The 24,352-nt window shown below is 35.6% G+C and overlaps 1 protein-coding gene across 3 annotated transcripts in view; it reads right to left on the bottom strand.

The window, feature by feature from the left end:
• Positions 1–24,352, bottom strand: part of LOC106867745 (5-oxoprolinase) — a 267,840-nt gene that overhangs the window by 233,521 nt on the left and 9,967 nt on the right. For 2 of the 3 annotated variants that reach the window (XR_008266373.2, XM_052975150.2), the window contains exon 3: positions 7,721–7,846. The exons of the other annotated variant lie outside the window; for it this stretch is intronic. Coding sequence is in view for 1 of the 2 variants with exons in the window: in XM_052975150.2 (XP_052831110.1) it covers positions 7,721–7,846 (126 nt within the window). In the remaining variant the exon portion in view is untranslated. The remainder of the gene's footprint in view (positions 1–7,720; positions 7,847–24,352) is intronic. 3 annotated transcript variants of the gene reach the window in all.

Here is a 24,352-nt window from a genome sequence, read left to right on the forward strand (position 1 = left end):
AAGCCAACCACTCCAAAAGTGTACTGGGTGCTTTTTATGTGCTACCGGCACAAGGGCCAGTTAGGCGATACTGGCATTGACCATGCTTGAATGGTGCTTTTTACATGCCACCGGTATGGAAGATAGTCAGGCAGCACTGGCAATGACTATGCTCGAATGGTGCTTTTTACATGCCACCAGCACAGGTGCCAGTCAGGCGGCACTAGTAACGACCACGCTTGAATGGTGCTTTTTATGTGCCACTGGCATGGGAGCCAGTCAAGTGATACTGGCATTAGCCATGACAATGACTTCACTTGACTCAACAGGTCTTTGCAAGCACAGTTTATTGCCCAGTATTGAAGGGTACTCTTAAATGGGCTGGTTATGCTGCACTGGCATAGGTCACGGTTACAGTCTCACTTGGCTTGCCAGGTCTTCTGAAGCACAGCATATCTCTAAAGGTCTCGGTCACTCATCATCGTTCGACGGTTGTACTTCACCACCTCATCCCAGGTCTTCCACAGATTCCGTCTACTACTAGGGTGTGACACCTTTCCACACAGCTGTCCTCATCCATATGCAACGCATGACCATATCAATGCAGTCGTCTCTCTTGTACACCACATCTGATGCTTCTTATGTCTAACTTTTCTCTCAGGGCACTTATACTCTGTTGTATATGCACACTAACATTACAAATTCAGCGGAGTATGCTAGATTAATTTCTTGCAAGCTTACGTATGTCCTCAGCAGTCACGGCCCATATTTCATTGCTGTGTAGCATGGCTGTTCACACACATGTGTCATACAGTCTACCTGTTACTCTGAGCGAGAGGCCCTTTGTCACCAGCAGAGGCAGGAGCTCTCTGAATTTTGCTCAGACTATTCTTATTCTAGCAGCTACACTCTTAGAGCATCCACCCCCACTACTGACTTGGTCACCTAGGTAATGGAAGCTATCAACTACTTCTAGTTTTTCCTCCTGGCATGTGATGAAAGCTGTTTTCTGCACATTTTCAGTGTTTATTGCACCTGTGCATCTGCCACACACAAAAACTATCTTCCCAGTTAGCCTTCCTTTGATACTGTTGCACCTCTAATGTGTCCATAGCTTATACTGGGTACATCTTAGTTTTTACCTACACCTTTTCTACAGATTGAGCAGGGCTATCTACCTGAAGGGATTTGTGATTGTCTACCTTCCTACTTATTAAGACTTTGGTTTTAGCTAGATTGACTCTAAGGCTTTTGATTCTAGACCTTGCCTCCACACTTGAAACTTCTCCTCTAGTTCTGATAGTGACTCACCTGAAGATATTCAGCATGAGGCTGTCAACAATGTGGTGAAACTGGCAAAGGTACTTGGTGGCAAAAGTTTTAATGACATCACACAACGACCTCATTGGTGCCCATTCTGAAACCCTGACAGATGAATATTTGTTGGAGTTAACGAAATCTGGCAGCAAAGAGGAAGAAGAGGATGAGGGGGGCCTGGCAATCGAACGTCTGTCCGACTTTTTAAGGACAGCAAAGGAATTGCAAGGGAAAGCAGAAGCATGAGATCCCTATATGGTTCGGTCTCTCCAATTTAAAAATGCCATCGATGCTGCCATGCAGACATATAAAACTCTTCTCACCACCATGAAGAAACAACAACAGCAACTTCCCATCACAATCCTTGCATGAAGATACGACATCCCCTAAAACACCTGAAAAAGAGGCGTCACCTGAAGAGCTTTAAATCTTCTTTGCTGTGCAGTCATTGCCTTCATTATTTTCATCATTATCGTCTTATATCAATATCATTCATTATTGGTGAGTAACAGTACATTTTACTTTAATTTTAGTTAAATTATTATTAAATATTATATATATATATATATATATATATATATATATATATATATATATATATATATATATATATATATTTACAATATTTTATGTTATATTTTGACATTTATAGGCATTTTTATGCACTATGTCCAATATTTGCGGTTTTTCACAATTTGCGGGTACTCTAGGAATGTAACCCCCGCGAATACCAGGGGACTACTGTATATTAATTCACATCATATATATTAATAGTTGATATATTATCATAATTTTCACATTTCCTTTTTCCAAGCTGTTATAGGTTTGATGAGATTGCCCTTGTAGAAAGTTGCCTTAGTTTATTCTTTATTCCACTAGATTTCATATGAAACTGATGAAACGAACAACTACACTGTTGCTCAAACAATATCAACATGAAGAGAAGTGGAAAAACTCACACCCACACTTACACACATACTCACCAGTATGTATACTTATTCACACACAATAGTCTTCTGTATAATTTCTATCAAACAGACATCATTCACAAGGCCTGAGGCTATAGCAGAAGACACTTGACCAAAGTGTCAGGCACTGGAATAGGACTCAAAACGGTGTGGTTCCAAAATATACTTCTTAACCACATATTCTTCTTTCTCAAACATATAAATATACTGTTGCCACTGCCACAACTATCTCTCTCTCTCTCTCTCTCACACACACACACACACACAGACTTTATATATGTATTAGCATGTATGTGTGGATGTATGAACAATATATTGAGAAAGGGCATGAGAGCTTTACATGCACAGGAGGTTATAAATAATGACATTCTTAATACTCATAAACACATATATAACAATATTCTTTTATAACAGCCAAGAGCAGGTATGAGTGGGAGAAGATAGATGATTTTCTGACTTAGTTGTAAAACTAACTTATATTTAACAAATTTTAAATCATAAAAAAATATACAAATATATATGTAGATACACAGAGGACTACAATGCTAAGAATAAACAATGCAGTGAAAAAATTAGTCAATAAGTTTCAATTTTCTGGGCAAGTATGGTAAATATTTCAAGACAAGTTTTTGTATGATCAGCATACTTGCTAAAGTAATGATAAAGGAATCATTAAGTAAATGAAGAAAAGTGTACATTTGTTGATGTAGGACCACTACAAATCCAAAGTTGTTTCTCTAACCTGCCAAATTAAAGAAACAATATTAGTCAAAAACTAATATTGCTTGAAACAAACAGAATCATTAACAACCGAACAAAAAGCTAAGCAGTATTTTGTTCATCTTTACATTTTGAGTTCAAATTCCACCAAGATTGACTTTGCCTTTCATTCTTTTAGTTGCACACAGGGTCCAACATAATTGACTAGCCTCTTCCCACAAAATTCCAAACCTTGTGCCAATAGTAGAGAGAAATTAACACAAAAACTTAGCTATTGTTTTTCAAGAGAATGGCATCTAATTTATTTTCTAAAATATGCAAAAATATTCATTGCCAACTACTATACAACCTTGTACATTTTTTTAGTTATTTTTCTTTCACTAATTCAATGCAATGACATCCCTTCAAGCCTGGTTTTAAGCCAGTTTATTAGACAAATTTGTCTAATAAAAGAGAGGGCTCCATGCATATGATTGAGCAGAGGACCCTATGACAAATTTTTAGTGTATCATTGTGGCTAATGGTGAAGTTTCAAGTTCTTAGTGCTTTTTGGCTGGGACTTGCATACTATATGAAGCATAAAACATCAATCTTCAGCTTTTGTAGAGTAGAGGATCCCATTGACAATCCTCTAGCTGGGCCTGCACATCCTAGCACCAGACCTGCATCCATTGCTCTTCTTAGTAGATTTAAGAACACCAAAACATGTCTCTACTTACTTGCAAAAATAACTATCTTTGACTAATATTTAATCATACAGTAATATTATTTTTTGTTTCCTTTCACAGTGCAATTATTTCAAGTTATCATTTTAACACTCCCAGTATTAAATCTGTTAACATCAATTTGGTTCTCATTTAAACACCTTGTGTTGGGTTTAGTTATCATTAATCTGTGTTGGAACATGTGGTGATATTACTGATCACTGGAAGGTATTCAAGGAAAATTCAGCTGTTACCTAACATGTGGGTCAAACAGTTTGATTTCTATTCCAGATAAAGCCATTTCTCCTCAATTCTCACAGCCTTGAGAAAAGCAAGATATCAAGTGTTTGCATTTTCTAATTGCTATTAACTGAAGTTATCAGCCTTCTGCAGTTACTCAAACTTCTAGAAATAGCAGCCAAATTTGATTAGATGTGTTCCAGGTGTGATCATTCCATCCTTTTATTAGATATATTATATAAGGGACCACATTATCCAATGTGTCCTTCCAATTTATAAGGAAAGGTGTGACTTGAAGATTTGGCTGCTATTTTTAGCAAGTTAAGCAGCAATGTGGATGAGAGCCTTCATTTTGCTGGTTCTCAGTTGATTTGTATGACAGATAATTCTCTAATTAGATAAAACTTATTTTAATTAAAAATGTTAAATATTATATCCTAACTTTATTTAAAATATGGAACCAAACATTTAATACTAGCATACCTGTGTTGTCAAAAATGTCAACAGTCTTATTAATGATAGAAAATTGCGCATCAACACAATGAGAAAAGCCATTGATAAATGCCAGCAATTTAGTAAATATATGTACATCACTGCCCAGACTCCAATTATCTGTTTTGGTAAGGTTTCTACAGCTGGATGCCCTTCTTAACACCAACAACTTTACAGAGTGTGCTGGGTGCTTTTTACATTTCACCAGCACATGTGCATTTACATAGAACTGACACAAGTGCATTTTACAAAGCACCAGCAAGAGTGCATTTTGCATAGCACTGGCACCTGTAAGGGCCACAAATTTACTTAGTTTAAAGTGTCTTTTCAAGTACAGCAAATCACCTCAAAAGCTGGTCAATTGTCACTTCTTCAGTAAGGCCCAGCATCTGAAGATCCTTTTCCATCACTTTGTCTTTCTGGGTCTAACCCTTCCTCAAGCTTCCCTCCACAATTAGAGATTAGCACTTCTTTAAGTAGCTGTCCTCATCCACACACATTACATGACCGTACCAGCACAGTTTTCTCTCTTGCACACAATATCTGATGCCTCTTCTACCCAGTTATCCCCTTAAATCATTTACACACTGTCGTATGTGAACACTGACATTACCCATTCAGTGAAGCACGTTGGCCTCATTTCTTCCAAACCTTCGCAAGTCCTCTGTAGTCATGACTTGTGTTTCACTGCCTAGCTGTAGCATATCTGTACATACATAGCCATCATACAATCTGTCTTTCACTTTGAGGGAGAGGCCCTTTGTTACCAACAAAGGTAGCAACTCTCTGAACTTTTCCCAGCACATTCTTATTCTGCAACTACACTTTCAGAACTTCCTCCTCCGCTGCTAACTTGGTTGCCTAGGTAACAGAAGCTATTTACTGCATCTAAGGATCCCCCCAGAACATTTGAAGAAGTCTATTGTATGTGTACGAAGGGTGTTTATTAAAGGTTTCCCCTGACCCACTTCCCAAGGACTGGGATAAATGAAACTTAGCATAATTATTAGTTCTTCTCTACATAACCACCACCAATGGTGACACACTTCTCACATCGCTTTATGCAGCTGTGAAGACCTCATCTGTAGAAGTTGGTAGGTTGTGTCTGGAGTCAAGACCTTACCTCGGAAATAAATTCATCACCATCTGAAAAGTGTTTCCCCTTCAAAAAAAGACCTCATAGTTGGAAAGAAGTAGAAGTCAGACAGTCCGAGGTTGGGAGAGTAAGGGAGATGAGGAAGGATTTCATGGCTGCAGGAGCATGCCTTCATCTGGACAACATACACATTGTGAACTGGGGCATTGTCTTGGAGGAGGCAGACTCCTTTAGTTATCATGCCACACCTCTATGCTTTGATGGCATCCTGCAATTTCTGCAGCAGAGAAGTATAATATGCCCCATTAATTGTGGTGCCCTTTGCTAGAAAATCATCACTACTCCACACTGGTTCCAAAACACTGTAAGCATCATCTTGCCTGCTGAGGGATGTTGTGTTTTGTACAAAACCCAACATCCCATACTGCCTAGCCAGAAGAATTTGTACCATTGTAGAAGATGCAAATATCAAAAACTATAAAAGTACTAAGAGAATTTTTGCTCAAACAAAAATACCCGTCTCTACTTATAGAAAATGGTATACAGGAGGCTATAAAAATACCCATACAACAACCAAAAGAAGATGAAAACAAGAACAAAAAGACTGTGAGTATCATCTTGCTTGCTGAGGGTTGGACATGAGCCTTCTTTGGAAGTGGTGAGTTATCATGCTTCCATTGCTTTGGCTGGACTTTAGTCTCAGGATCATAGTGATAGGCTCATGTTTCATTGTGTGATAAGTCTGCCAAAAAATTTCTCTTCGTTTTCTTGGTACATTGCCAGAAGATGCTGGAAGCAACTGACTTGTTCCTGCTTCTGAAAAGGTGTGAGCATTTGAGGAATCCATTGTGCAGACAACTTCTGCATGTGCAAATGGTTATGAATGATTTTTTCCATGGACCCTTCACTTCTTGGGCTAGTTGCCGAAGAGTTATGTGACGATCCTCCAAAATGGCAGGTTCCACTTTATGGATGGTGTTGTCATCAATGGCCATGTGGCCATCCAGGAAAAGGAGCAGGCAGGTAGGTTTGTTTGTTTGTCTGTTTGTTTTACAGATTTTTACAGTTCCAGTGATGGATTGGATCTGTAGTCTTCAAATTAGCTTTCTCCTTTCTGGTTTTGAGAAGCCTAGTTTCTCAAGGTTGGTATTTAGGCAGTGTGTTACATATCCCAGGGCCCCAATAATTACAGGTATAAATATGAACTTGTAAATCTGGATAGAGTAACTGCAGATTTCTCAATAGTTCAGCATAGGTATTCTCTTTTTCACTCATCATCAGCTTTATGCTAACATCCGCTGGGTAGCTAATTTCCACAACTGTGCACAGTTTCCCTTCACTATCCCAAATCATTATATCAGATCTGTTGTGCTTACATTTTATTGAGGTCTTCACTGGGACATTCCATCAGTACTCCTTTTTATTATAAGTACTGACCAAATATAACACTAGTTTTTATCTATCAGCTATTTTGAGACAAAATTAACAACAATCACATATAACTGAATTAGTTAAATGCATTGAACAAAGAAGGGAGTTGCTTTGACAGTAAGTTCCCCAGATGGAACAGGGTAAAAGTTGAACAGAGATTACTGATGCCCTCACCTCCCACCTCAGATAAGAGAGCTTATGAAATAATCTTATTGTAAAGATTCAATGGACAGCACTGAACCCTGTACATGGTTTTGTTGTTCTGATGTTAACAACTTTCTAGCCAACCATTAGACATGTAACTACTCTAAATTATTAGAGGACATCATCTCCAACTCTAATAAATTTACCTGTAACATGAGTATCAAGATCCATTAGCTTTATGTCACTTCAAGCTGAAGGGGAGTTCTGACTGTACACGTGTAATCAGTGTGACTAATGTACTCAAAAATATATCCAACTTATAAAGCAAAAATTTTCTTTATGTTCTGTAGGTCAGTGTAATTGTTATTTTGTGGCTGCAGTTTCAGCTTATTGGGCCAACAAAAAGAATTCTGGTGGAAAATGTCTCATCTTTTTACTTTTCAAGACTTGTCCCTTGTTTTTAATGCAGTTGGATGTGAGTTGTATAAAATTTGACTGCTATTTCTTGCAGGTTGAGCAACTATGTAAAGGTTCCCTCATTGGCTCATCAATACAAAACTATTTATAGGGCAGTTGTAGTAAAGGTAACATATGTTAGAAGACCTAGAATTTCGGTCAGTTGCTCTCACCTTTTCCCCTGTAATACCTGTGACAACTTTACAATCCAGCTCCAATTTGCATTTATCTTGTTTCAACAGCATTCGTTCCTCAACCTCAATGACCTCTTCATATAAAACTTCAGGTGTACTTATCTCCTGTAAATAAAATAACACAAATAGATAAATAAGGAAAAATAATGATGACTTTGGAAAAATATCTATTTGAAACGTAGGTAACAGATGATTATGAAAAAAACACATCTACTTGAAAAGTAAGTAACAGGTGATTATGATAAAGATATCTTTATTTATTAAACACTTCCAACTGATAAGATCATCACTTAACGTTGCTGGTCCATGCTAGTATGGGTTGGACAGTTTGACAGGATCTCATGGATCCAATGACTGGATCATGTACTAATGTTTGTTTTGGCATGGTTTCTATGGTTGCATGCCCATCCTAATGTCAGCTACTTTACAGCATGTACTGGGACCATACACTGTTGGTTCTACAAGGCTGAGGTCTGAAAAAGTTGTTGGATCACCTTCACATTACAGATAATGTTCATATTATTTATGAAGGTGCATGGCTCAGAGGTTAGAGTGTCAAGCTTACGATCGTGAGATTGTGAGTTTGATTCCCAGACCAGGCTGCATGTTGTGTTCTTGAGCAAGACACTTTATTTCACGTTGCTCCAGTTAACTCAGCTGTAGAAATGAGTTGCGACATCACTGGTGCCAAGCTATATTGGCCTTTGCCTTTCCCTTGGATAGCATCAGTGCTGTGGAGAGGGGAGGCTGGTGTGCTGGCCTTCCACAGACTGCTGGCCTTCCACAGACTGCTGGCCTTCCACAGACTGCTGGCCTTCCACAAACAACCTTGCCCGGACTTGTGCCTCGGAGGGTAACTTTCTAGGTGCAATCCCATGGCCATTTATGACCAAAGGGGTCTCCTATTTATGAAGCAGAGATCCAAGATGTTGTTACTGCTGGTTGGCTGGAGTATCACTTGTTCCATAAACAGCATATTTGGAAGTTCAAGTAATGATGCTGCATACATTTGTTCATGAAATGACATTCAAGAGAGAAGGTGGCATTCAGACCATTTAACATTTGGGAGGTTGAAATCACCCAGGATGACTATATTGATGTATTGGTACAGGTTGGTCAATACCCCTTTTATGTATCTGAGGCTATTCTCAAATTTACCATCATGTTTTGAGGTGTTTAATGGATAATATTGTGTACATATTACCACATCAAGTTGCTTTCAATGTACTATGAGTGTATCACAAGTCACGTTTGAATGTGACAACAGAATAAATGGTGTGACATCTTCATGAATGTACATCACTACTCCACTGTGACCTCATTTTCTTCTGTCAGCATAAATTGGTACATGTATATCTGCATCATTTATGTATGTAATGTAATGTAATGTAATGGTATGTATGTATGCATGTATGTATGTGTATATGTGTGAGTGTGTCTGTGTATGTATGTATGTGTATATGTATGTGTGTGTCTTTGTCTGTTTGCATCCTTGTAACTTAGTGGTCTGGCAAAAGAGCCTGAGAATAAGTACCAGACTTAAAACTAAGTACTGGGGTTGATTCATTCAACTAAACAATTCAAGGTGGTGCTCCAGCATGGCTGCAGTCTAATGACTGAAACAAGTAAATACATGAACATGATCTACCTGATGTCCATGGATGCTACAGATTGTACATTTTGCCCAGCATGCTAATGATTCTGCCAGTTCACCACCTTCAAATAATAATAATAATAATAATAATTCTTTCTAATAAAGGCACAAGGCCTGGAATTTTGGGGGAGGGAACTAGTCAGTTAAATTGACCCCAGTGTTTCCGTGGTATTTAAGTCATTCACCCCGGAAGGGTGAAAGGCAAAGTTGACCTAGGCGGAATTTGAACTCAGAATATAGCAGTGGATGAAATACCACCCAGCATTTCGCCCAAGAACATGGACTATGATCTGAAGAAACATGATGTCATTTGTGGGAATGCATGTAGCAATGCATTAAAAAACTTATAAATTCCATTTAAAAGTTATTATTATTATTATTATTATTATATATATATATATATATCTTCTTCTTTAGAAGTGGGGAACTGGATGAAATGCTTAGTGGTATTTCACCCATTGCTACATTCTGAGTTCGAATTCTGGTGAGGTGGACTTTGCCTTTCATTCTTTCGGGGTCAATTAAATAAGTACCACTTATGCATTGGAGTCAATGTAATCAACTAGACCCTTCCCCACAAAATTTTCAAGGCCTTGTGTATAGAGTAGAAATAATAATAGTAATTATGTGCAATGTCTGTGCATATTCGACAGAGTGTAAGCATTTTAAGAGAAAAGTTAGGCATAAGAGGAATCAGATGTGGTGTGGAAGAGAGACGACTGCGCTGGTATGGTCTGGTGATGCATATGGCTGAGCACAGCTGTGTAAAGAAGTGCTGATCTTTAACTGTGGAGGGAACCTGTGGTAGAAGTAGACCCACGAAAACATGAGACAAGGTGGTGAAGCATGACCTTTGAACTTTGAATCTCACAGAGGCAATGATTAGGGACTGAGTCCTTTGGCAATGTGCTGTGCTTAAGAAGACCCGTCAAGCCAAGTGCACCCAAGCTGGTGGCACATGAAAAAAAAAATCAACCTTTGAACGTTGGGCCTGTCGGAGGTAAAGTGGCTGAGTACCTTTTGAGTGTTGGGCCTAATGGAAGCAAAGTGGCCAAGCTTCTCTTGAGTGTTGGGCCTTATGGAAGCAAAGTGGCCAAGCTCCTCTTTAGTGTTGGGCCTAATGGAAGCAAAGTGGCCAAGCTCCTCTTGAGTGTTGGGCCTAATGGAAGCAAAGTGGCCAAGCTCCTCTTGAGTGTTGGGCCTAATGGAAGCAAAGTGGCCAAGCTCCTCTTGAGTGTTGGGCCTAATGGAAGCAAAGTGGCCAAGCTCCTCTTGAGTGTTGGGCCTAATGGAAGCAAAGTGGCCAAGCTCCTCTTGAGTGTTGGGCCTAATGGAAGCAAAGTGGCCAAGCTCCTCTTGAGTGTTGGGCCTAATGGAAGCAAAGTGGCCAAGCTCCTCTTGAGTGTTGGGCCTAATGGAAGCAAAGTGGCCAAGCTCCTCTTTAGTGTTGGGCCTAATGGAAGCAAAGTGGCCAAGCTCCTCTTGAGTGTTGGCCTAATGGAAGCAAAGTGGCCAAGCTCCTCTTGAGTGTTGGGCCTTATGGAGGCAATGACCAAAACCTTTGGCATTATGTTGTGCTTGAGAAGAAGACTCATCAAGCAAAGTAAGATCGCAATAGTGGCAGACGCCAGTGTCATGCAAACAGCACCCACACCGGTGGCATGTAAAAGCACCCATTACACTCTTGGAGTGCTTGGTGTTAGGAATGGAATCCAGCTGTAGAAAACCATGCCAAATCAGATTAGATTCTGGTGCAGCCTTCCAGCGTGCCAGCCCAGTCAAACTGTCCAACCAATACCAGCATGGACAACAGGCTTATTATCATTATATATATTATATTCATTATATATATTACTAGCAGAAATACCCGGCTTTGCCCGGGTTAAAGAGAATAATGAAATCTAAAAACGCCGTCTAGACTACGCAACCCTCAACTGTTAGTAGCTACGATACCATATTTCTACATTAATAACTCTCCAATCCATGCCAGCATGGAACATAGACATTAAGTGGAATGCCAGTCTCTCATCTAGGAGGGCCTTGAAATCAATGTTACCAACTGGGGACTATGTGTGTCGCAGTGATAATAAAAAGACCCAAAGGAGGTCTGCAACGAAATAATTTTACTCAACACTTTGCAAGTGAATCAGTAGAGGCAAAGATGCGTCTCATTTACTTGACAATTTATGCACCACATTGCAGAAATCACAATGTAAGTATATCTGAAAGGGTAGTCTTACACCGTTGTACCGTTGAATTACAAATAATGCTCATCTGTTATGTTCGGGTTAAAATTTCATCAACATCAAAAATATATGAATTTTGATGGGAGTTATGGCCGTTATACATAGAATATAATTTCCAAATTTCATAAAGATTCGTTCAGTACTTTTGACGTAGTTTTAGATAAGAAAACAAATGACTAATGTGTGTGTTTGTGTGCATGTGTTTGTGTGTGATGAGTGTATATATGTATAGATATCTGTATGCATGTATATATATATATATATATATATATGTGTGTGTACATATTACATGTACATCTATATATATATATACATCTACACATATGTATACATATACATGTATGCATATAGATCTATATCTATATATATATATTCTATGCATATACGTGTTCATATACATGTATATGTATACATATACATCTCTTTCTCTCTTTCTCTCTCTCTGAAAGTATCTGTCATTACAGTATCGAAATGTGATTGTTTCAGTTAGTGGAATACATGTACATATACATCTATATGTATACATATACATCTCTCTCTCTCTCTTTCTCTCTTTCTCTCTCTCTCTGAAAGTATCTGTCATTACAGTATCGAAATGTGATTGTTTCAGTTAGTAGAATAGTTTCATTTTTAGAGTGAAAGTATTTGACAGGAGTGTTTTTGTTTCACTTTTGACACGTAATACTTAAATAGTGGAGGAGATATTATGTTGCCGTGGGCTCGAACTCTGCAAGAAGTTAAACATTTTTTTTGACTAAAACACAACTGGAACCCTTAGTAAGGCATGTGTAAAATTTGAATGAAATTGGTTGCGTAGCTCTCGAGTTTTAGGGATTCACACAGACAGACAGACAGACAGACAGACAGACAGTCTCATTTTTATATATATAGATATTCTAGTAGCTATGCTCCTGAAGCATCCATCCTTGCAACTAACTCAATCACCTAGGTAACAGAAGCTATCAACTACTTCAAGTTTTCTCCACTGGCATTTGATGGAGTCTATTTTTTGTACATTTTTAGTGTTAGGTGTACCTGTGCACCTTCTACACACAAAATCTGTTTTTCCTGTCAACCTTCCTCTGATATTGCTGTGTCCATAGCTTGCACCAGGTACATCTTATGGAGTTTCTACCTACACCTTTTCTACAGATTGAGCAGGGCCTAAAGGGATTTCTGATTTTTCTGCTCTGCTACTTACTTTAAGGCCTTTAATGCTACCACACCTGAAATTTCTTCTCTAGTTCTGGAAGTGATTTGGTGATGAGAACAAGGTCATCAGCATAGAGGAGCTCCCAGGGACAGCCCAACTAAAATTCCTTTGTTATTGCCTGCAGGACTATGATGAACAAGAGGTGAACCTCTACTTGTACCCTAAATTCATTGCTGTGTGTATATATATATATATATATATGTACATGTAGAAGGCTGAAAAGGAACACACAAGTTGATATGCATAAGTGAAATACGTCAAGGTAAAAAATGCTAAAATAATTTTATCATAAAAAACATTTTAGTACTGGTTTCAGTCATTGAGACTTTTTCAACTTTAAGTATGGAAAACAATTAAATTTTGAAAAATTAAATGAAAAGTTCTTTAAAAGAATATTTGCATAGTATTCAAATACAAGGGGTATTTTCCTTGTTTCTGCCTGTCTCTGTCTCTCTTTTTTACTCTTGTGGGTTCAAGGTCATTGTGAATTCTTGGCATATGTAATTGTTTAAAGAGAGCTAGATCGACAATACTAAAATATATTTGAAACAATGGACAACAGTCAAAATATCATAATGGATGGGTAAATAAGCATCCTTAAAATAAAACAACAGTATCAAAGGTAAACAAATGTATCAATAAATAGAAGAGAGGGAAGGGAACATCACCTTTCAAGTAACTCAGAATAGGTAAAAGTAAGCTTGCCAAAGTGTAATGCAGTTTAAATACATAGATTAAGATAGATTGGTATTGGATATTCATGGGAGATAAATAAATAGAGAAAATCCTTTCACTTTTATAAAAAGATTAAAAAAGTATAGAAAACCCTACATTAAAAAAACATGTCCATTTACATCCATTTATGTAGGAACTCTGGGCAAAACGTTATAGTGCATGACCATCCTTGGGACATATGTAATGCGTGTGTAAAGTTTGGTGAAAATCGGTTGAGAATTGTGGAAATGCATGTGTTAGTCATTATACACAGACATACTGTGATTTATATATACTAGACAATATAGAAAAAAACAAATATTAAATTACTTTATAAACCTACGATAAATAATATGCAATTTAATAATAATTATAATTATTCTTAAAGTGACAAATACGTAAATAATAAATCAGAAAAAAATAAATCTGTAATTAACTTGAATACTTATACCCTTGATAATCCTTGTAATATTAGTAATAGCAAAAATAAACCATATACCTCTTTCATAAACTTTACTAAATCGAAAATGGATTATAAATACTATAAAAACAATCCTGAGGAATCTAACAATATTTGGTTTATCATTCCATATGCAATGCAAATTAAAAATAATTTAATTAAATCTATTTACAGGTCTATTTATAAACATTTTAATAAAGATAATAAATATAGTGAAATTATTAATTATAGATATTTTTGAGTTGGTTATAGTTTAACTCATAATCTGTTCAGAATTATATCTTCTATTAATAACAGAAAACTGGATAATTTCTACAGTAATAGAAATATTATCTTCTATATATATAAGAGAGAGAGAGAGAGAGAGAGAGAGAGAGAGAGAGAGAGAGAGAGAGAGAGAGAGAGAAAGAGAGAGAGAGAGAGAGAGAGAGAGAGAGAGAGAAAGAGAGAGAGAGAGAGTGTGTGTGTGTGTGTGTGTGTGTGTGAGTGTGTGTGTGTTCCTTATGCACTCGAAAAACTGAGTTACCGATTTTGACATATGGGGTATCAAAAGATTCAGTAATCTTTTGGCTAACAAATAAACTTTATATTTATTAACAAATTTTCTACACTAACTCAACAACCAGCTATAGTTATTTGAAAGTGAAAATAGTTTCATACTTTCAATTTGAACAAAAATTATAAAGTTTTCTATTATGAGTGACAATGTGTGAATAATAAAAGTAATGTTTCTCCATTAATCACATCTGTACTATAATAAAGAAAGCTTCTTATCATCTATCTATATATATAAAGGCTACCAAATAAACTGCTTTTGGCACAACAACTCTTTTTTTACTACTAGAATAATCTCAGAAACGAGGTCAGGTTGCATAATTTTGAGGTCATTTTCAAGCAATATTTTGCTTTGCTTCTAATGTTTCACTTTCATAGAATTCTACTCAAATATTTATGAAAATGTACACATAAATATTGTATTAAAAATAAGCTAGAAAAATTTCATCAAAATATATCCATCTCTAGTGAGGAAATACAGTCACTCACTCTCTCTCTCACACAGGCACACGTACACATACACACAAAAAGATGTATTTATGTGTATTTATGTGCGTGTATATGAAAGATAATGTGTGTGTGTGAGAGAGAGAGCAAGTGAGTGCCACTTACACATACATGCCAAAAAATACATGACAACCCACACCTTCACTCACACTCTCTCTCTCTCTCTCTCTCTCTCTCTCTCTCTCTCTCATGCACACACACATATCCATACATCTTTCACTTTCTGCTCTCACTTCAAAGAAAATATCACCTTTTCACTTTCTCTTCTCTTTCTGCTCTCTTCAAAATGTAAAGAAATAAAAATTTTCTACAGAAATTAATGAACAATCATATGATCAAGGTAACAACTTTGCTGCTAAAATGAAAGAATGCCATAAAATAACTTTGGCATAAACATGCACATGTGTGCGCACACACACACACACACACACTCTAGGTAAAACTTCTGTAGAAATTATGTTATTTCTTGCTGAGTGCATGCGCAAAATTAAAGCTCAAATCCAATTGAAATGACCTTTTTCTATTCTGTAATTTGTGTTTGTGATGAGCATATTTAAAAACCTGATCTTCCATATAAACTTAAAAGGAAGTTTTCCCAGAAATCTTGTCCTTTACCTGTTGTTTCTAGCACCCCCACCCTTATTTCTTACCTAAATTTTTTCCCATTACTATGTTTTTGATACAGGAGATTAGGATTTCTCCCAAAAAACACATTCTCAACATCTCATTTTCTCACTCTCTACCCCAATTTCTTCATTTCTTACTTTTTCCAAAGTTTTTTCACAGAGAAAAAAAACAGAGAGTATGAATCTTTAAGAATTTTCTTCTTCCTTTTTTCTTAAGGAAACACTAATATCTCCCTCCCCAACATCCACCCATTACCTCGCCACTTTCAAAAAGCTACAAACTCCCAATGTTTCACTTTTAGCTTTTTGGAAAGTGGGGAAGTTTCTTCAGAAATAATGTCATTTACCTGTTTCTAGTATGTCAGGTTTTCTGGTGGTGGTCTGGTATTTTGTTATGTCTGCTATTTCAGTACAATTCTATGCAGGCGTGAAACATCAGACGAAAGTGAAACATTGGGAAGTTTTAGCTTTTTGAAAGCAGGTAGGTGATGGGTGGGTGAGGTGGGGGAAAGGGTATTGAATGTTCCTTTAAGAAAAATTAAACTTAAAAAAATATATATATATTTCCCAGATTCATAATCTCTGTATTTTTCTACATGGATAAAAAAAGAAATTCAGAAAAAAAGTTACAAATTAAGAAATTGTGGGGATGAGGAAATTAAGAGTTTTGAAAACGTGATTTCTGGACAAAATCATATTAACCCCTTTTTATACAAGGAAACAATACATAGTTTGTGATCCTTCTTAAGAACAGAAAGCACTTTCATGCAAACCCATGCAAACTGTACCCTCCCCGCCTTCACTTTAAAACTTCCATTACGCCAATAATCCAGTTCACTATATTTCAGCTGTGGTGATTCTGCCCATAAGAAAGGAACAAATAATACAATGTGGTTGTAGGTCATAATACCCGAACAACACTGGGATGCATTGCTAGTTTACAGTAATTATGGGCAGGATATTGAGGCACTTAAAAAGAGGCATGTATAGCAGGTAATTAAGGCACTAAATATAGGTATTTATGGCACTAAAATAGGTATTTATACTACTAACAAATAAGAATTTAAACAAGCAAACATAGCATTTAAAAGGTACATAAGTGTTTACAACACTAAAAATTAGTATTGTGTAACAGAGAAGAAGTATTGCTTAATGAGATATGCTGATGGGATCGTAAATATAGTCATGAAGCAAAAGTTATGCCTGTTTATTTTTCAGTAGAAACTGTTTATAACACAGGCAATAAAATGAAATTAGTCAAAACTGAAAATATCTATTACAACGTTAAATAAGGTAACATAATTTTGTACTATTTGGTTAATGGAATTTATAATCCATGTGAAATAGAAAAGTTTTAATAAGAAAACATACAGATAGAAAAGAGAACACACTTTCTAAAAACAGAAATAAAATAAAACAAAACAATACTAAACAGCAGCAAACAAAAACATTTATACATCACCACCATTACTATAGGTATTGTTACAAGATGCCACTAAAAGTTTTTTTTATGTTTTCACAAGTCAAATTCAACCATTGATCTGAAAGCAGATGTTTTAGTTTTGAAAAAGATCTTTCAACTTCGATCGATGTCAAAGGTGCATGTTTGAAAGATGCTATATCACTCGGTGAGAGCTTTCAGCATATTGTGCATTTGCCCTTTAAATAACTTTTGCAATATCTGTTGTAGGCCGGTATCGGCATCAATCATTTTTTGACATTTTTTTTGCTATGTGTCTGCCCCTCTCTCCAGTAGTACTCCTCACCTTTTCAATTGTGCTGTCAAACAAAGATAGAGCTTCTAGCACAGAATGTTCCGCGTTTTCTAAAGCTAGTATAGTTTGTGGTAGCATTTGAAAATGTGCAACAATAGGGGAAGGATCGCTATGAACACTGGAGTTACGAATCAAATCTTGGACAATATGTGTAGAGGAAGCTTCTTCACTGTTCAATGCATTAAAAATTTCCTTTAGAGTATCAATATTTGAGAACGGGTTGTGGAGGTAAACTCAGTGTTGGTGGATGTTCATGGGAAAGTTCACACTTACATGGAGATTTAAGAAATATTTTTTACCATTTGCAATCAACCTATCAGCATCTGGAAATAGTAAGCATACTTCTTCAGCAATTCTATGGAATTCATGTATTAAACATGTTACATGGATTGTTTTAGCAGCCTTTTTCATATAATGGGCAGCATCTGTCACAAATAGTAACACATTGTCATACTTGAAACCATCAGTCCACAGTAATGCTAAAGAAGTGAATAGTTGTGTGATAGTAGAACTGTTAGTAAGAGTAAGAAATTTTGATATTAGTAAATGCATGCTTCGGCTATCGGACTTTTCTCAAGTACCTACAATGATATTCGCAAGGTGCCTACCCACAAAAATCAGTGGTTTCATTTATTGAAATATATATTTGCTTATCTCCGACAGCTTCCTTGATCTTGTTCATAGTTTCTGCACAATATTTGTCTATATAGTATTTTCTAAGAGTTGATTCTTTTAGAATACTTTTCTCAGTATACTTCTCCAAAAATGATTTCAAACTTTCATTTTTTAATTTTCATATTAATATATCTGCATCAAAACATCCTGGTTGAAATTAAGCTCCACATTCAATAAAGATGATGAACAGAAACCGCAACAGAACAGGATGCATTTCGTGATGATTGGTGACTATTAAGTTCTAGATCAGCTTTTCTATACCTTTTTGTATGTAAGTGTTGAAGGACAAAATATCTTTTCTTCAAATTCAGCTCTGCTTTACACAACTTACAATGGAGCATTCTATCTTCAGTGGTGGAAAACACATTTTCACCGAATTCATGAAGATAACCAAATAATTTGGCACTCCCTGTTCTTTTTTCTTTTGGCATGGGGTCTGAATTACACTTAACTTATTCTATAAAATATATTTTAAACATCTGGAAAAGATAAAAGTAAAATTTTGTTGAAATATGTGCTACTGTAGAATCTACTCTATGTACGGAGAAGCACAAATGTTACCAGTCATGTGACCACCTCACTCCCCAAATTTGTTGACTTTAAATAGGTTACGTATGCACAATACGACCACAATATGAAAGTTTAAGAATTTTCTGTTATTTTAATTGCATAATAGATGGAGAACCATCAATGGTGGGTGGGGGGGAATCAGAAACTATATTGAAGAAACAGTGTCTTAGAGGTGGCTTTCAAGGAAAAAAAAAAAACGAAAACTTTGCCTTTTTAATAAAAAACAAAAAAACTTTTACCATAGATTTTTAGAAATATAAAACATAAACAACAGGCATTATATAGGCATTTATATAGGCACAAGGCCTGAAATTTTGGGGGATGGGGCTAGTCGATTAGATCGACCCCAAAGTGTACTTAATTTATCAACCCTGAAAGGCAAAGTTGACCTCAGCGGAATTTGAAATGCAGACGAAATGCCGCTAAGCATTTTGCCTGGCATTGTAATGATTCTGCCAACCCACCACCTTGTCCTGTCTCTAATAATAATTCTTCACAACACCAACATGATTTCACAAACCTTAATAACATTAACAGTCCTACATAACTTAATGATAGAAGAGAATTAACCCATATTAACTCCCTTCTTAAAAATACTTCAAACAAATTTATATTTAGGGATGCAAACAAAACCTGAGACTGTAAAGTTAAAATTAGTTGTAAATTTAAAAACTTATGCTAGAAAAATAACTAAGTTTACCAATGTATAGTTGAATCACAAGGAAAGAAATTCTATTATATAGAGTCAACCGAGAACAGAATTAAAATTAGGGTCACTAACCATTTACATAGCTTTAAAAATAGACAAAAAATGAAATCCACCAGGTTAAGTAAGTTCATATGGCAATTAAAGCATAACAAAATTTAATTTAATCTTAGGTGGAAAACTGCTAGTTTTGCTAAATCATACAGAATCTCAAATAATTGCAGTGAGTTGTGTACTGGGGAGGCCTACCAAATTCTTATATCTAAGAACCATCTCCTCAACTCAAGAAATGGAAAAAATTTATCTTGAGTACATTCCACAAAATATGTTTTTACTAAATTTAATTAGATTATAGAGTAATATAAAATTATATAAGGTTCATATGATATCCTCTATAATTAATTAATGTAAATTAATATAGATCATAGATTATATTAATTAAATATAGATTATATTAATACTATTCATAATTTAATTTCATAAATAGATTAATAAGTGGTTGGATACTTTTAACTGTAACCTCACTGTCAATCTTATAAATATTAATGAATATAAACATACATATACAGACATACACATGTTTTACCAAAATAAATTAGATCACAACATTAAATTATACATTAATTAAAACCAAATACTATAGAACTGAATGAACACATACACATATATATACATGTGTGTGTGTGTGTGTGTGTGTGAGTGTGATAGTAACAGTAAACCTTTTATTGTCATATAATTATGTACACACGCATAAACTGAAACCATTATGATCTGATATTGTCTCTGAAACACTTACGCACATACTCTTTTACTTGTTTCAGTCATTTGACTGTGGCCATGCTGGAGCACCACCTTTAGTAGAGAAAATCGACCCCAGGACTTATTCTTTGGAAGCCTAGTACTTATTCTATCGGTCTCTTTTGCCGAACCGCTAAGTTACGGGGACGTAAACACACCACCATCGGTTGTCAAGTGATGTTGGGGGGACAAACACAGACACACAAACATATACACACACATACATATATACGATGGGCTTCTTTCAGTTTCCGTCTACCAAATCCACTCACAAGGCTTTGGTCGGCCTGAGGCTATAGTAGAAGACACTTGCCCAAGGTGCCACGCAGTGGGACTGAACCCGGAACCATGTGGTTGGTAAGCAAGCTACTTACCACACAGCCACTCCTACGCCATGTACACAAATTCAAATTACTTTAGCCAATGGGCATAGATATCAATAGTGTCCGTATGTAGCTTTTTTGTTTTATATATCTGTGTGTAAATATGTATATGTATGTACATTTATTTATGTATATACTTTTATATATCTATATCTGTACGTATATGTGTATCAATATACAGTGGGGGGAAATAAATATTTGTACATGTCAAAATTCTTTATTTATTTAATTTCTAATGAACATAAATGGGATATACCAATACTATATTTGCATAAACATGCATAAACTAAGAATATGCCAAAGAAACCAATAAATTATAGTAACTAATGAATTTATACACAATCATAAATATTTAGGGGTGAAAAAAGTATTCGTACAAAATAAATTTATGATTTTCTATGCCACAAAATACTGTTAAAATGATTTTTTTTACTAGAACTTTCTCGTTTGTTCCAATAATCTTATCAGTAGTCATTTTTAAGTGTCAAAACGCTAGCTTCTTCATTCAGCACTGAGACAACGTAAAGTAGTGTTGTAATAATGGCGAAAAGTAAAGAACTCACAAATGCAGTGAAAAACTTAATTATTGAACAGTGGAAAGCAGGTAAAAGTTACAGGAAAATATCAGAGATCCTTTGTATTCCATTTTCTACCATATCTTCATTTATTCAAAGATATAAAAAATCGGAAACTGTTACAAACAGAATAAGATCCGGTGCACCACGCAAGATTTCCCCTAGATCATTAAGAAAAATGATGCGAAGAATCGAAAAAATACGCAATGATCACCAGAAGGGAGTTGCAAGAAGATTTGTTAGCTTCAGCGACTAGTGTTACACTATGAACAATCAGAAATGAACTTCATAGGAATGAACTGAAGTCACGCTCTCCTAGAAAAACTCTGCTGTTGACTAAAAGGTATAGAGATGCCTGTTTAAAATTTGTTTATGAACATAAAGATAAACCTGATACATTCTGGGAAAATGTTCTATGGACAGACGAGTCAAAAACTGAATTGTTTGGATGAAATTCACGCAACCATGTTTGGAGGAAAGATGGTACCGCCTATTTGCCGAAAAACACAATTCCTACCGTAATGTTTGGAGGTGGAAACATCATGGTGTGGGGGTGTTTCTCTGTAAATGGCACTAGCAATTTACATGTTATAGATGGTAGAATTATTTTGAACAATAATTTATGGGTCTCTGTAGAAAAGCTCCAGCTTTGTGAAGGGTGGGTTTTACAACAGGATAACAACACTAAGCACACGGCGAAGTCTACCAAAAAATGGATTGTCGATCACAATATAAAATTATTAGAATGGCCAAGCCAGTCACCTGACTTGAACCCCATTGAAAATTTGTGGTGGTATTTGAAAATTAAAATTCATTCAAGAGCCCCAACGTGCATTCCAGATTTGAAGAAAATTTGTCAAAAAGAATGGGGAAAAATTCCTAAAGAAACATGTGAGTCATTGATTAAGAACTACAAGAAGAGATTGGTTGAAGTAGAACTGAATAATGGTTATGCTATGAAGTATTAAATCAGAATTATTGGTTATTTATGTTCTGTACGAATACTTTTTTTCACCCCTAAATATTTATAATCTATAATATGAATTGAAGTTGGCCAACCGTTGTATTCTTTCTTGTCTTGAGGTTCACAGCCAAATGGTTGGGTGGATTCGCATGAAAAATGGCACACATGTGGAGAGGGGTGCATAGATTGGAACGCACTTTCTTTTTTTTCCTAGCCCCCATACTTACAGAGAAAATCGATTAAAACAACCTGCGTGCATGTATGTGTGTGTCACTGAAGCCATTCATACATATATACATAATAAATAAACTGAATGATAAATTTCATTTATCTCTCTCTCTCTTTCTTTCTTTCTCTCTCATATACACATACACCATCAACATTACTCTCTGTCATGCACACCCTATCAAACATACACATTCACACACACACAGACATACGCACGCATATCAATTCTCCCTTCTTACCACAACTTCAAAAGAAGTTCAGTCATAAAACTCTCCATGTATCTTCATTCGACGCCCACTTCAAAAGATTGCCTTCTCTTTTCACTTGTCCGGCCATTGATCGACAGATAAAACACAAACCAACTCCTGCTAAATGCAAAAATACACACACAAACGGACATTTCATGTCTTTCAGTTTCTCTATGATTATACACGCGTCGAAAACAATAGCTCATTTTAATCTTCAACAGGTATGTATCAATTTCTATAATATAAATTGTTTTTCTATAAGCGTATAACAATTACTTATTCCATACTTCACTTTGCTTTTCTCTTCACTTTTCTTAAATTGGATATGTCTGCTATTAATTCTTACACACAATTTCCCCGTTCATTCTTACAGCTTCATTTTCATTAAAGCAATTCTTAACGTCAACTTCTTAACATAATACGCAGAATTCTCGCATTAATACAGTAGGGTATTTTGAGGGAAATTTGGCTGCTATTTCTACCAGGTCTACCTACCATGTAGAAGTCTGAACTTATTTTTCATTCACAGATTTGCATTTCAAATGTTATTCTGTCATTAACATCAGTTGCTTTCTCTCTCACATATACACCCCACCACACATCTTTCAATTTCTGCTCTCTGCAAATAAAATTTTTATGGATAAAACTGCTTACAAAAATTACGATTAATGTATAATTTCTTTCTATGTTCATAATTAAATAAATCTTTTAATGATTAGACAGACGTCCAATAGAATAGCTCTCACAAACAGACAAATTCTTTCTTCACAACTCCTGAAGCCATTTTCTGACAAGAGGGGGTGAAATCTTCATACAGCTGGAGGCTCCAATTGAAACAGGACACGAAATGATCAGGTTGAGAAATGCTGTTATAGATTATGCCAAACCAAAAACAATCACAGCCACATCATCCAAACAGACCGGGTGAAACCGGGTTTAGCTGCTAGGTGTATATAAATTCATTAGTTACTATAATTTATAAGTTTCTTTTGCATATTCTTAGTTTATGCATGTGTATGCAAATATAGTATTGGTATATCCCATTTATGTTTATTAGAAATTAAATAAAGAATTTTGACATGTACGAATATTTATTTCCCCCCACTGTATATATTTATTCTATTCTATTTTATTTTTATTCTATTTTGATTTTAATTCTATTTTTATTTTATTATTTTATTTTATTTCTTATTAAATTTAAATTTATGTTAGCTCTCATACACATACACTAAAAAAATAAAATCAATTTTATATATTTAGTCTGCTGGAAAGAACAGATTGGTCAACATGTAATTTTTTTATGTCTAATATTTTCCTGATGATATTTTGCTCATAACTTATAAATGCAGATTTATTGCATATATTTGTAATTTATTGAATGATTACAAATTGAAACAATTGTAGGAATGAACGATTTATTAAAAAACAAATATTAATCATTAGCTCTCCATTTTCTTCTCTTAATTGAATATGGATTACATACATACATATATATATATATCAGTCAGTTGTTCCTAAGTCTGAAAAAATAATGCTTTAAAATCTTTTGAGCAGTAATATGTAATGCAGTTGTTAGTTATACCCAGTCCAGGAGTTAGCATTGGTTTTGCACCTATTATGGTCTTAGCGATATAAGTGGCTCCTCAGACCTGCTGGACAGAGGAACTTAACACTCTACTACTGGAGGTAGGAATACAGGAAATCGTGCATATAC

Source organism: Octopus bimaculoides, chromosome 20 (assembly GCF_046866305.1).
Source record: "Octopus bimaculoides isolate indiv1 chromosome 20, ASM4686630v1, whole genome shotgun sequence".
NCBI classification, from domain to species: Eukaryota; Metazoa; Mollusca; class Cephalopoda; order Octopoda; family Octopodidae; genus Octopus; species Octopus bimaculoides.